Here is a 12412-nt window from a genome sequence, read left to right as displayed (position 1 = left end):
GTGCTTATAATATATCAATACCCCAAACATTTTTTCTATATGGAGCAGATTACAAAGGTTCCACTATGTTTACATATTTGGTAAAAGGAAAGATTTAATTATCCAAATGTTCAAGAAGGGATTGGATAAATTTACAGCTTATATATAAAGCTCCTTCAAGGGTGTCTTTTATTTTGCAGCATGCAGGTAGTGAAGGAGAACTTTTTCAATCCACCACCTCTCTGCAGTCTGCTGACAGTATATGCACTCTGGAGTCCTGTATCCTGGAAGATACAAGTGAAGGTTGTGAGGAAAGTTTGGAGGACTCTTCCTTTTGCCTGCCAGACGATGCTCTGTCTGGAAGTCTCTCCATCACTGATGAGATAATGGAGCTACTTAACCAGAGAGGTCTCCGAGCTGATTCTACAAGCATTGAGTCTACAATTACAGTATCAGAAAAGGCAACTAAAGAGGTAAAGGAGGAGGTAGGTTTGTTTAGTTGAATTTTTGTTAATTGTTATATCATGTATCCATCAGATACTCATTGGCTGAATAAATACAAACTGGAGAAAAGGAAAACAATGTATACACTGAAGTATGGGTGTAATTTTCCTACAATAGGCTTAGATTATGAAGAGCCTCTGATTGCTTACTGTGGGTAACATTTCTTTTGCTTGATGTATAAACCATCTACTATGTCTATGTCGGCAACAATGGTATTTCCACAACTCTCAACCTGTGATGATTTAGTGAAGGGCAATATGAAAAAGAATATATGTCACCCTGCTTACAAAATTATCTGCACAAGATTCTCATTCAGTGCTCTGTTGTGAGAGATCCTTTAAAGCAACTGCATCATGCTGTAGGCATCATTGCTTTTGATAAATTAAAGTGGAAGTCCTGAAAATGAAGTCCTGCTATATCACTTCATGCTGGCCCCTTTTGCAGGAAAAGCTATTTAAAACAATACAAATAAGTGCCTATAGTGTTTAAAATCCAGTAATACACTGTCTCACCCTCCTCTGCACATGCTCATTTGCTCTCATTTTGGCACTGTGCCGAATTTGTACAGGATGGTCTGCTGACAGTTCAGGGGCTCTGGGCTTCAGCATAATGGCAGCCTCCATCTAGAAGAAACAGGAACAATTCTGGAGGCAATTTACTGTACACACTGATTTTTGTAGCATAATTATTATTGTGAAATGTATGTTCCTAGCAAAACAACATAAGTTGTTAGGGGTAAAAATTCCACTTTAAAGCACAGGTTCGGAAAAAAAATGGAATAGTGATAGAGGATTGGGACTTCTTTGAAGTTGTAAATGCTGTCTTTGTCAACACTGATATTTTCTGTCACATTTGAAATACTGTCTGTATGAAGAAAATTCTTCTTCCTGTTCTGACATCTATTACATGGACAGGAAGTGAGGGAAAATCTCATTGATGCTGACACTGACAGAAATAAAGTCCTTTCTCACTCTACTAGAAAAGTTATTTTTACTGTTTGTGTCACCATTGAGTGATTTCTCCTTACTTCCTACCCTGTCTGACACCCAAATAGATAGGAAGTGGGAAGAGCTCCCATATGGGGGCACAGATAGCAATTAAAAAATGACACACATCCTAATTTATACCCATTCTATCCCAAACTAATAAGGAACATTTGGATGTTGCTGTAAGTTCTTTGCTGAGCAGTTGTTAATCTCAATACACTTTGTAAAGGTAGCCTTCTGCAGGTAATCAGTTCCTGTACTACTGTAAATGCCCATGTGTACAATGCCTGTATAGTTTTTTATAAATATTATCATTCCCCGCAGCTATCACCTTTTGTATCACCTCCCCCTTCCTTTAGATTGTAAGCTCCACGAGTCGGGCCCTCCTATTCCTTCTGTACTGAAATGTATTGTAATTGTACTGTCTCCCTTATATTGTAAAGCGCTGCGCAAACTGTTGGCGCTATATAAATCCTGTATAATAATAATATTAAGGTAACCTCTATATTAAACAGACATTGTAAATCTTGACAATACTTTTTTTCCTTTGTGCTAGGAGTCTACAGTCTGTGAAATCAGTCAGCTGGAGTCTGTAGAAAACCTTGGTGAGACTGAGAGGACTGGTTCTACTTCCATTGATGATACACAGGATGTTTTTTCTAGTGGTGACTTGGCAGTCTCTGACTCTGTGGATGAGCTGAGGAATCAAGAACCATGTTCAGAAGTTCCTGAAGTTCCTTTTTGCATTGGTTCTTCAGACGAAGACTTGCAGAAGAAAGAGAACAGGGAATCAAATTATGACAAATTGGAAGAGCAAAAGAAAGAAGAGACTGGCCACAATGCCAGTAGAAAGGATGCCTGCAAAAAGGAACATGATTCCGATTGCCCAGGAGAAGGTACAGATGTATCTCCTGTGCTCAAGGACAAGGTTGAAGAATGGGAGGTGGCTGTCGAAAACGATACAGAGAACCATGATCAGGCTCCAGAAAAAAAAGACAGAAACACAAAAACTAAGAGAGACTCAACTCTGACCCCAGATGACCGACTGCTGATTGAAAGGATCAAAAACTACTATGAAACAGCAGATGCTGGAGCCTCATACCTCAGCAAAGAGGACAGCATTTCCTACATCCCCACTGGTGTAGTAAAAGACTCAATCTTAAGATTTAATTACATAATGCAACAGGAGGTAAAGAAGGATCGAGAAAAGGTTATCTGCCGGACCAATGGACTTATCTCAGAGGGCAGACAAATAGATTGTCATAGGAAACCACCATGTCTTACATCTAAAGAAGCCACAGCTGATCAAGAAATAAACAAGGTTTCCACAGAGCAAGAACTGGAGTACAAGTCCTGTGCTGAAATACGTAAAGCTTGGAAAGAAAAGGAAAAACCAAATATGCCAGATACTGGACGGGTTTTGAAAAGAACAAAGTCTCAGAGAAAACAGCTGATAGAAAAAGGCGGAGAACTGGTTATCGTTGAGGAGTCTGATCTAGAACATGTAGGTCAACTGCCAAAAGAGTGTTCTTTAAAGAGAGAAACAGGGAAAGAGCAGCAGAAAAATAATGTTGAAGAAAATGTAGGCAAGCAGCAGAGCCATATCAAAACAGAGCTTGCCTGCTTCACAAATGACACCAATAACCCTTCGGGTATGAGCTTATATGAGACAGATGACTTATGCCTAATCGAGAACTCAGAGAAAATAATTAATAAGGTGCAGCTGCTTGCCAAAATGTACGGTGAAAAAATTGGCAGGATGAAGACGCAGAAGAAGAATGGAGAAAACAAGAGGACAACAACTCAGAATAAGGCAACTGTGAAGACCCTTCCTCAGTTTGTAGAAGAGCGAACGGGCGAAAGACACAAAACAGGTAAGAACAGCATAAGGCTCTTATTACATTTTCTATAGAGAAAAGAAAATCTTATGTATAGTCAATGAAAACCATGGCTACCCAGAGATGTTTATTTCATTGTGAAAATTATACACAATTTCAAAGTTAATATATAAGGGAAGGAGTGTAAGAAACATCTCCATACACCAGCGTCTTTCTGCCCCTTCAAAGTTTTTAATAATGTAACCTAGGTTACAGATATAACTTCTATGTGATGCTATGATTTAGACTTAAACTATGTTAATAAAAACCTCAGAAAATCAGAAAAATATGTTTTAGTATGTGTCAATGGTTCCTGACTTTTGGTTCAGCTTGAATGCAAACCTACCAGCACCTTGTTGAGCCCTTTTACAGGTCACCACCTTGGTGTCCTGCTTAAACCTTAAAAGCCATAAGAAAGATGAGGTATGTTTGGTGGAGGACATTTAAGCGGGGGTTTTCTGGTGCCAAAAACATGTGTAACGTTTAGAAAAACCATCAATGTCCCTCCTTAATTATCACTCTACCACTTCAGCTGTTCTTCTCCCTAGCCTCCAAAATTAATCCCCTAACATTTTGAGTAAATCTTTCATCCATTTAAAAATGTTAAAATTAAATGCCCTGGCTAATTGATTACTTCAGAAGGCTACTATTATTACATGATTACATTATCACTATCTAAAGAACCCTTCATTGCATACTTCTTTAACCTCTTGCCATCCGCCTGCTGTTTATAAACGGCAGGGTGGTGGCAGTCCAGGGGCGGGTTGCTGTTCCTAAACGGCACCCGCCTTTTCTAGCTGTGCGCGCTCCCTGGGAGCGCGCACCACCGCGATCCGGTGCCCGCTGTGTCCTCCGGACACAGTGAAACACCGATCGTCGGACGGAACATCTGTACGAGGTCCCGATCATGTGATCACTGATTGGCGAATCAGTGATCACATGCAAAGTAGTAAGCAAGATGTCACTTGTGACATCATTGCTTACTACGTGTGAAATCTGTGAATGATCACAGAGGTCACATGGTACAAGGCTATTCACAACAGCCTTGTACCATGTGACAAGCTGTGACCAATCACAGCTCACTCAGTACTTCTCAATGACTGCAAGAATGTAGACAGAGAAAGAGAAATGATTGCTTTTACATCCTATATGGGTGTAAAAGCAATCAGTGTAAAAAAAAAAAATCTTCATCACCCCCCACAAGTAGTACAGTGTCACCATGGTGACACTGTACTGCTAGGGTGACAGTATGTAAAAAAAAAAATAATAATATAAAAAAAATAAAATAAAAATGTAAAAAAAATGTTTAAAAATTATAATTTTTGGTTATAAACTAATTTGGATTTTTTTTTTTTTACTAAAAAAATAACGGAATAAATTTTGGCCAAGATTTATGATGAAATATTATTTATTTGCAAAATTTTATAAAAAAAAAAACACTTTTTTTCAAATGTTTTAGACTTTTTCATTTACATAGTAAAAAAAATAAAAATCCCAGCGGTGAATAAATACCACCAAAATAAAGCTTTATCTGTCTCAAAAAAATGGTAAAAAATTCATATGGGTACAGTATCGCATGATCGTGCAATTGTCATTCAAAGTGTGATAGTGCTGAAAGCTGAAAATTGCCCTGGACAGGAAGGGGGTAAAAGTGTCCGGACAGGAAGTGGTTAATAAACAATTTGCTATGTTCCAGGCATATGATTTTCCCTGACGTTTGGTACAAGCTCCCATCTGTCTGTCAAATGTTTAATGACTATGCCACTTGATGCACTCAACCCTGAAAATGATCCCTATACAGTTAACCTAACCTAACACCTAACTAAGCCGAACTCTAGACTAATTTTACTCATAATATGCAACTGTAAAAATGGATTTATACCTGAATTATCATGCCAATACTAACTTTATGAACTGAAAGTATCAGCACTCACATATAACAGTGTTGGGATATTCTAGCGCTGAAGTCAAAACCTTGATACTTAGACTAAATTACCCCATAATATGTAACTGTGAAAAATGACCTTTCACTGGAACTATTATGTCAATAACAACCTCAGAAACTGAAAGTATCAGCACCCGCATATAACAGTGTTGCAACATTCTAGCACTCAAGTTGCAGCTCCTAAAATTCTGGGAGAAACGTCACATAAAAATTCACTGATAATGAATGGAAGGCTTCACCCACCCACTTCCCAATGGTATACTGGGCTTAGCTGTGGTGTTTTTTCAATACCCAATTGAATCTCATTAGGAATATAATGGGAAAACAACATAAAACAGCTTACAGGTCTGCTTGGTATAAAACCCAACTAAATGTATTAGGAGGACTAGAGGAACAGCCATGATTTCTGGGGCAACATCTCCCTTTCCTACAAAAAGTTAAAAGCCCAAACAACAGAGTACCATCTTATGAGACCACAAGATGATAATTTATGTACAGGCATTTGGTTAGAAAGTGAACAGTATGAAAATTGCATTTTTTATGACTAACATAGTAGTAGGCATTGGGGTTGATAGGGGTACTAAAACTGGAGAGTGCAAAATTTGGTGCAGCTGTGCATGGTACCCAGTCTGCTTCTAATTTCAGATTTTTTCCTGTCCCAGAAACACAACAGGAAGTGAGAATAAATCTTTCCATGTGAGGAAATATTCCCTCTGAGACAGTTGTCACTGGAACAGGTATAGAAGGTTTCCCCTCTCCTGTTCTAGTGACAACTCTGAAATTCTGGATAAATATGTGAAAGGGGATTTATTTTTTCCATTCTCTATCCAAAACAAAATAAATATGAGTTTACATACACTTTCGGAACACATTGCAATTGGTTTTAGCTTCCTCATAAGAGCCTTTTCCCAGCTGTAATATTTCGCCAATCTGAATATGTTTTTATTTTTTGTCACCTAGAACCTCAGATGTATGGGCATCTAACGATCCGAGAAACTTTACTTCACATTAATTGCATTCAAGAAAATGGCCTTTTCCTTCCTGCACTTCGTGAGAATTCTTCAGATCTGAACAAAATGGAGTCTCTAATAGTTCAGCAACCATTAAAGGAACAGGTGCCGCTCTCAAAGTCACTAGATATACATCTGGCGGTCATGGAATTAGAAGAAACATTACCTGAAGAAACAAAGGAAATGCCAGAGTACTCTATCAAAGCATTCAGACCTATAGAGGAACTGCTAGTCATTGATGATCTAGTTCCTGAATTGGTGCCAGCACCTGTTTGTCTGTTCGATCATGTCACAGAAAATAACATTTCTGAATTGAAATCATGTCCTGCAGCACATAAAAGATTCACTGAAAACTGTGGTGAATATACAGACAATGAAGAAACCAGTATTTTAGAAATTAATGAATCTGAAAAACTCAGGTTGCCAGAAGGCCAAAAGACATTTCATGGGGAACCAGAAAATTATACCACAGAAGATCACAAATTAGGAACACCAGGAGAACTGGAATTAATAACATCAAGTAACAGTGAGATAGCTTCTACTGAACCCACTATAGAGAGAATATTAGTACAAAGCAGTGATGAGTACCAGAGGACTGTTGAGGTCTCAAACATAACAGAGCTTCTCGATATACCGGAAGTCATTGCCTGCGATAGGACACATAAAACTAGCTTACCTGAGCCAATAAGTGGAGAATGTGCGACTGTGCCACACTGTTTAAGAAAAGAAATTAACAAATCCCAGTCACCTCTGCAAGTTCTGGAAAACGGCTCCCATTCAAGCTCTGAAGGCAATTTTGTTGGCTCTCATGATGCATCTGGTAGTAAACCATCTGAATCAAGGGTTCCAAGAAGCAGAGGCATCTCTCCAGCTGTTATGGATGTCATGCAAAGGCTTCAGCTAGACTCCACAATTTCTATTCCATCTGAACAAAATGCAAACAGTACAAAGAAATTAAGTATGGCAACTCGATCCTCATCATTTAAGAGTAATACTTCAACTGCCAAAGAGTTCCAAGGGATGCTGCAGCCACATATTAAAAAACAGCAGAAAGTTGTGGCAAATCCTGGCCTCTTCTCCCCAACAACTTTGCAAAGAAAATTATCAAGAGCAGTAGCCTTGTCAAAGAATGTTCCACAGTCTCAGCCGTCAATTACCAAGAGAAATCCAATGACAAAAGCTAGAAGTGCAGACACAGAAACACAGCCTTCACTTACAAGGTTTCAGTGTTCTGTTCGTAGTCCATCGCCATATAGAAATTCATTATATTCGGGGCTACCTTTGAGTGATACCAAACCTAGAGGCCCCACAAGCAAAGCATGGGTGGATAACAAGAAGGAGGGAGACATGAATCAATCTGACTACAAAATGACACAAACTGTACTAACACAAGACGGTGCTCCCAAGCCATTCCTTCGTCATTCTATCACTCAAAAGGCAAGCCATGGAGATAAAGTATTAGATGGGCCGGTCTGTATATACCCAGGTTCTGCTGTCCTTATAGCAGTCCCTTGCCCTCCATCTATGAAACAAACTCCAACATCCACAGCTTCTGAACCAAACTCACGGGTCCAATCACCACTAACACTGCGTTCTAGAATGTTTTCTCCTCCCCCTAGTCAAAATGTAACGGGTCCAAAGCCTTCCCGCATACCCTCTTTCTCCAGCAACAGAGCCCATGCATTTACTCCTCTTTCATTCAGTAACCTGGAGAGGTCGTCTTCTTCCTCAGCCAATTCTACTCCAACTTGCACAAGTCCCCCTGCTCGACCATGGTCACCTGGATTCTCATTTCATACTAGAAAATCTTGCGGAAATAATGTACCAGGTGGTGGAGACCATCCTGTTAGCCCACGTGCATTTAGTCCAACAACTGGACCAAGTGAAGAAAGCAAATTCTGGTGCTCAAACAAATCACCCCCATGTATGGCTTCAGAAGGGGGTCCACTTAGCCCTGGGATTAGTACTCATGAGCTAACCAGCATCCACTGGCCTGATGTTCAGGAGCTGCGCACAAAGTATGGACCCTTTAAGACACAGAAATCCATCAATCATGAAAGGAAGTATGATCTGAGATCGCCAACACCATTCAGACAATGCAAATCTCTGGATGAAGCACCAAACTTATTGTCCAAAATTGCATCCCCCTTATTGTCAGCTCCCTCACATTCTCCAACTATAGAACATAATGAAACAATAAAACCATGTGAGAGCATGGAGAAATGGGACTGTGCTGACACAAAGGACAAAACCACTTTAAAGGCAAGTTACTCCACCACTGTTAACATACAGATTGGTGGTAGTGGTAGAATAGCCTCTTTCAGCAATGCTCAGGTGAGTCTTACGCACCCCCTGTTACAAGCACCAGAATACCCCACCTCACGGAAGATCAACATTAACGGAAGCACCTTAGAAAATAAAATGAATCTGTGAATTGTAGGAGAAAATACGGGCGAGATACATATGTCAATGCCACCTTTCCAAACCTTGCTGTAGACTGAGAATTTAAAGTTGAAAAAACAAATTCTCAGAACAGAACAATAATATATGCCAAAGATAAGACACAGCAGTATGTCCAAGTGCACTTTTTTCTATGTAGAACTTGATGACAATGTGCCAAAATGGCAAACACCATGATTGTTAGCCAAAATTTCAGTAGTTATAGGTTCATTGATATTGCACTTACCATGAACAATTTGCACCAAAGACACAATGGTCAATGTATTTTTAATGTAAGATATAAAAAAAAATGGTTTGACCAACTGTAAAAAAAAAAAAAACAAAAACAAAAAAAAATACAAAAAACCTCCGTCCGCTTTGGTTGAGGACTTGATGCTTCAGATTGAGGCCATGATGAAATAAGCTTAGGCTTTACCACATCTGTGTTGTCACACAGGACAAAGTAGTGATAGGCAACTTTTGCAGAACAGTGTTTGATAAAATTAAGTTGGTTGTGTACTGCCATCACAATATTCTGGGGACAACTGCAAAATGTTGGCTTTCCCATCCCTTTCTGTCTCTATGACAGTGGTCACCAAGGTAAATCATCCGAGTGGGCGGACAGATATCAGTAAAAGCTTGACAGGGGTCCTAACTCTTCCCTACTCTATCCAAAAATGTAAAGGTTTAGGCTATACCTACACTTTAATCTCTCTTTAAAATGTTCTCATCATACTGAAAAGTTAACAAATTATTGTAATTGATTATTAGCAAAATTAGATTACCAGTTACTACAATACTGCTAATAATCTTATAACCAAAAAACTGATGGCTTTTATAAGTGATCAGCTTTCTTTGTTATGCCCCTACAATCAAAGATATCAAGGTGCTTTTAAGCAAATCAAAATATGTTATCTTTTTAATGACAGATCTTATTCAGAAATATATTAAAAATCATAGTGGTTGTAAAGACAGAAAGTTGTTTACCTTGATGCATTCTATGCATTCTATGCATGAAGGTAAAAAACCTTCTGTAACGGAACCGGACCCAGACCACACTTGGGTATTTCCGTTATACTCTCGCTTTCCTGTCCGAACACAGATTGCCAGACAACACCCTGACCATAAAGGAAATAAAACAGGACCAGGCTCTTCTTAAGACAGGAAGTCAACTGCTTTATTTTAACACAAACACAAGATATATACATTCAAGGGAACAACCCACCTCCCTACATATGGACACAGGGTGTGGCAAACCAAATATAGCAACCAGAGACATCAGCAGACACCCCCCACCAAGCCAATACACAAACACATACAACCCTTAATAGTTTGCTCCCAAGCCAGACACACAATAGAACAATGGGACAACCACATGGCATTAAACAATGAACAACCCCCACACTTCACCAAACCAAGACACACAATATTAGGACAGATCACCCTGCACCCCTAACAGGCACAGGGTGCCCACACATAAGAGGAACATGAGGAGCTGATACAGGGGTCCCCCCACCCCCAAAAGTCACTCCCGTCACATCTTCTGTGTGCTGCTCCCCCTACAGCCCCTTCCTTATACTCACCTGAGCCTGATCATCCAGCGATGTGCACAGGAGCCTCGGATGCCTCAGGTCTCTCTCTCCTTATTGGCTGAGACACAGTGGAAACCATTGGCTCCCACAGTTGTCAATCACAGTCAGCAAGCCATTGAGGTGATAGTGGGGGACAGGGCAGTGCCACAGCTCTATGTATCCTATGCGTGCATAGAGCAGGGCTTAAGAGAGAACAATCACCAGTGATCCAATAAGCAAGCAGCTTGCTTTTGGGGGCACTGGTTAAGGGGAAAGAGCCAGGAGTGCTGCGGGGGGGGGGGGGGGACCCAAGAAGAAAAGGATCGGGGCTGCTCTGTGCAAAACCATTGCACAGAGCAGGTAAGTATGGCATGCTTGTTATTTAAAAAATAAAACAAAACAAACAAACCTTTAGAATCACTTTAATGAAAGGATTAACAAACATATTATTAAGCAAATACTGCAAGACAATCAGATGGCCTTGATCAAATATTTAAAGTGGAACTGCACTGCATCTGAGCACCACAAACCAAAAATGCTATTTAATTCATTGTTAGTATTCAAAGCAAACTCCCCCATCCATCCATGTCTCCATGCTTTACCTTGCTGAGAAATAATTTTGAAAAACACCCCCTGGTATTTCTGGCAGTGGCCATCTCAAGTAAGGGCAGATGATTAATTTAGTATTTACTTACTGGAACCCATCTGCCCTTAGCTCAGGCATTGGCAGAGCTGAGAACCCTCCCTCCCCTCCTGAAGACTCCTGGGACGTATGACATGATTTGCTTAGGCATGGAAACCAGGAAGTAACTGAAGAAATGTAACAAAAAAGTTTAAAACAAGTAAATATAATATACCGGTTCTTTATCTATTTACTAATGCTAGCAGTATAAGGATTAAAAATAGTCCATCTTGATTGAGAAAGTGAAGTTCCACTTTAAAAGCATTTTGGCAGTAATCCTAATGAGCATCAATAAAACCTGTTTATATTTACAGAATGCATGTAGAACTTATTAAGGAACATACCTGATCCTATAGTAAATAAGATGGTGAAACAGCAGTGATGGTATGCAAACTGCAAGCATCCCAGTAAGATTTTTACTTAACTTTTAGGTTAGTCAGGTTACTGAAAGATGCAATCTAATTGGTTGCTGTGAGCTATCGTACTTTGAACACTACTTCTTAGTATGCTGATTTGATTGTTTCAACAATAAAGTCAGATGGTTTATAAACTCAAAGCCCATATCCAGGCAAATATTGTACCCCTCTTCATACTAATTCCCATCCATTCACTTTTTTAAAAATCTATTTACACATTTTTTGCTTAACTGAATCTGCTGTGATTTGTCCCATCCTGGTGCTTCTTCCGGGAGTGGAGACCAATGATCCAGTGCTGCAGTGTATGCCCTCCCTTGACTGGTTCCCCAAGTGACATCATCCTGCCACTGCAGTCTTCTGCAGCCTAAGGCCCTTTTCAAACTGGCATTCCAATCAGTTCCGCCTGTCAGTTTTTCAGGCGAACCTGGTCAAAGTCCACTCATTCCTATGAATAGGTGGGTGTACGTGGACTTTTACACCCACCTACTTCTGAGTCTGATCAAGCCTGTTTAAAAAAAAAAATGGGAAAGGACTACATCCTCGTCTGTTTAGGCAGAGTGGATCACAGGTAGTTCGGTGGAAATGGAGTCTGTTTGCTCCCAGCTGCCCAGAGAACAGAGTGGGCTCTGCTCATATCCTCTATATAGATACTGAGCAGATTTGTAATTTTCCTGCTCTGCTTCATTCAGCAGGGGATCAGCGCACAGATCCCCACTGATCTCAACAGAATCCACCCCATGTGAAAGGGACCTAAGAGAACCCTGATACAGGACAGTCAATGGGAAATGTACAGGTCACCCTGGCAGAGACATGGGCAACCCAAGAAGGACCCTAGCATTCTGCACTGAGGAATGTAGAATATATATCATATGACCACAGATTTGGGTAAGTGAAAGGGAGTTTTTTTACCCAAAGAGGGATGACGTGTAAAATGTATTGGGGGGGGCAGATTGCATTTGGAAACCTACATAAAAAAAAATAAATGTTTTTTCAATTAATAATT

The 12412-nt window shown here is 39.9% G+C and overlaps 1 protein-coding gene across 2 annotated transcripts in view; it reads left to right on the top strand.

Annotated features, from left to right (window-relative positions):
- PLEKHG2 (pleckstrin homology and RhoGEF domain containing G2) overlaps window positions 1-12412 on the top strand; it is a 138791-nt gene extending 126379 nt beyond the window's left edge. For both annotated transcript variants that reach the window (XM_089679795.1, XM_089679796.1), the window contains 3 exons: window positions 180-464; window positions 2026-3343; window positions 6252-12412. In XM_089679795.1, the coding sequence (XP_089535921.1) occupies window positions 180-464; window positions 2026-3343; window positions 6252-8734 (4086 nt within the window). In that variant the 3' untranslated portion in view covers window positions 8735-12412. The remainder of the gene's footprint in view (window positions 1-179; window positions 465-2025; window positions 3344-6251) is intronic.

The sequence above is a fragment of the Staurois parvus genome, unplaced genomic scaffold (assembly GCF_062004578.1).
Source record: "Staurois parvus isolate SC_StPar_1 unplaced genomic scaffold, SC_StPar_1.0 ptg000232l, whole genome shotgun sequence".
Classification (NCBI taxonomy): domain Eukaryota; kingdom Metazoa; phylum Chordata; class Amphibia; order Anura; family Ranidae; genus Staurois; species Staurois parvus.
The sequence above is the reverse complement of the archived record's forward strand: the minus strand, read 5'-3'. Positions and strand labels throughout refer to the sequence as shown.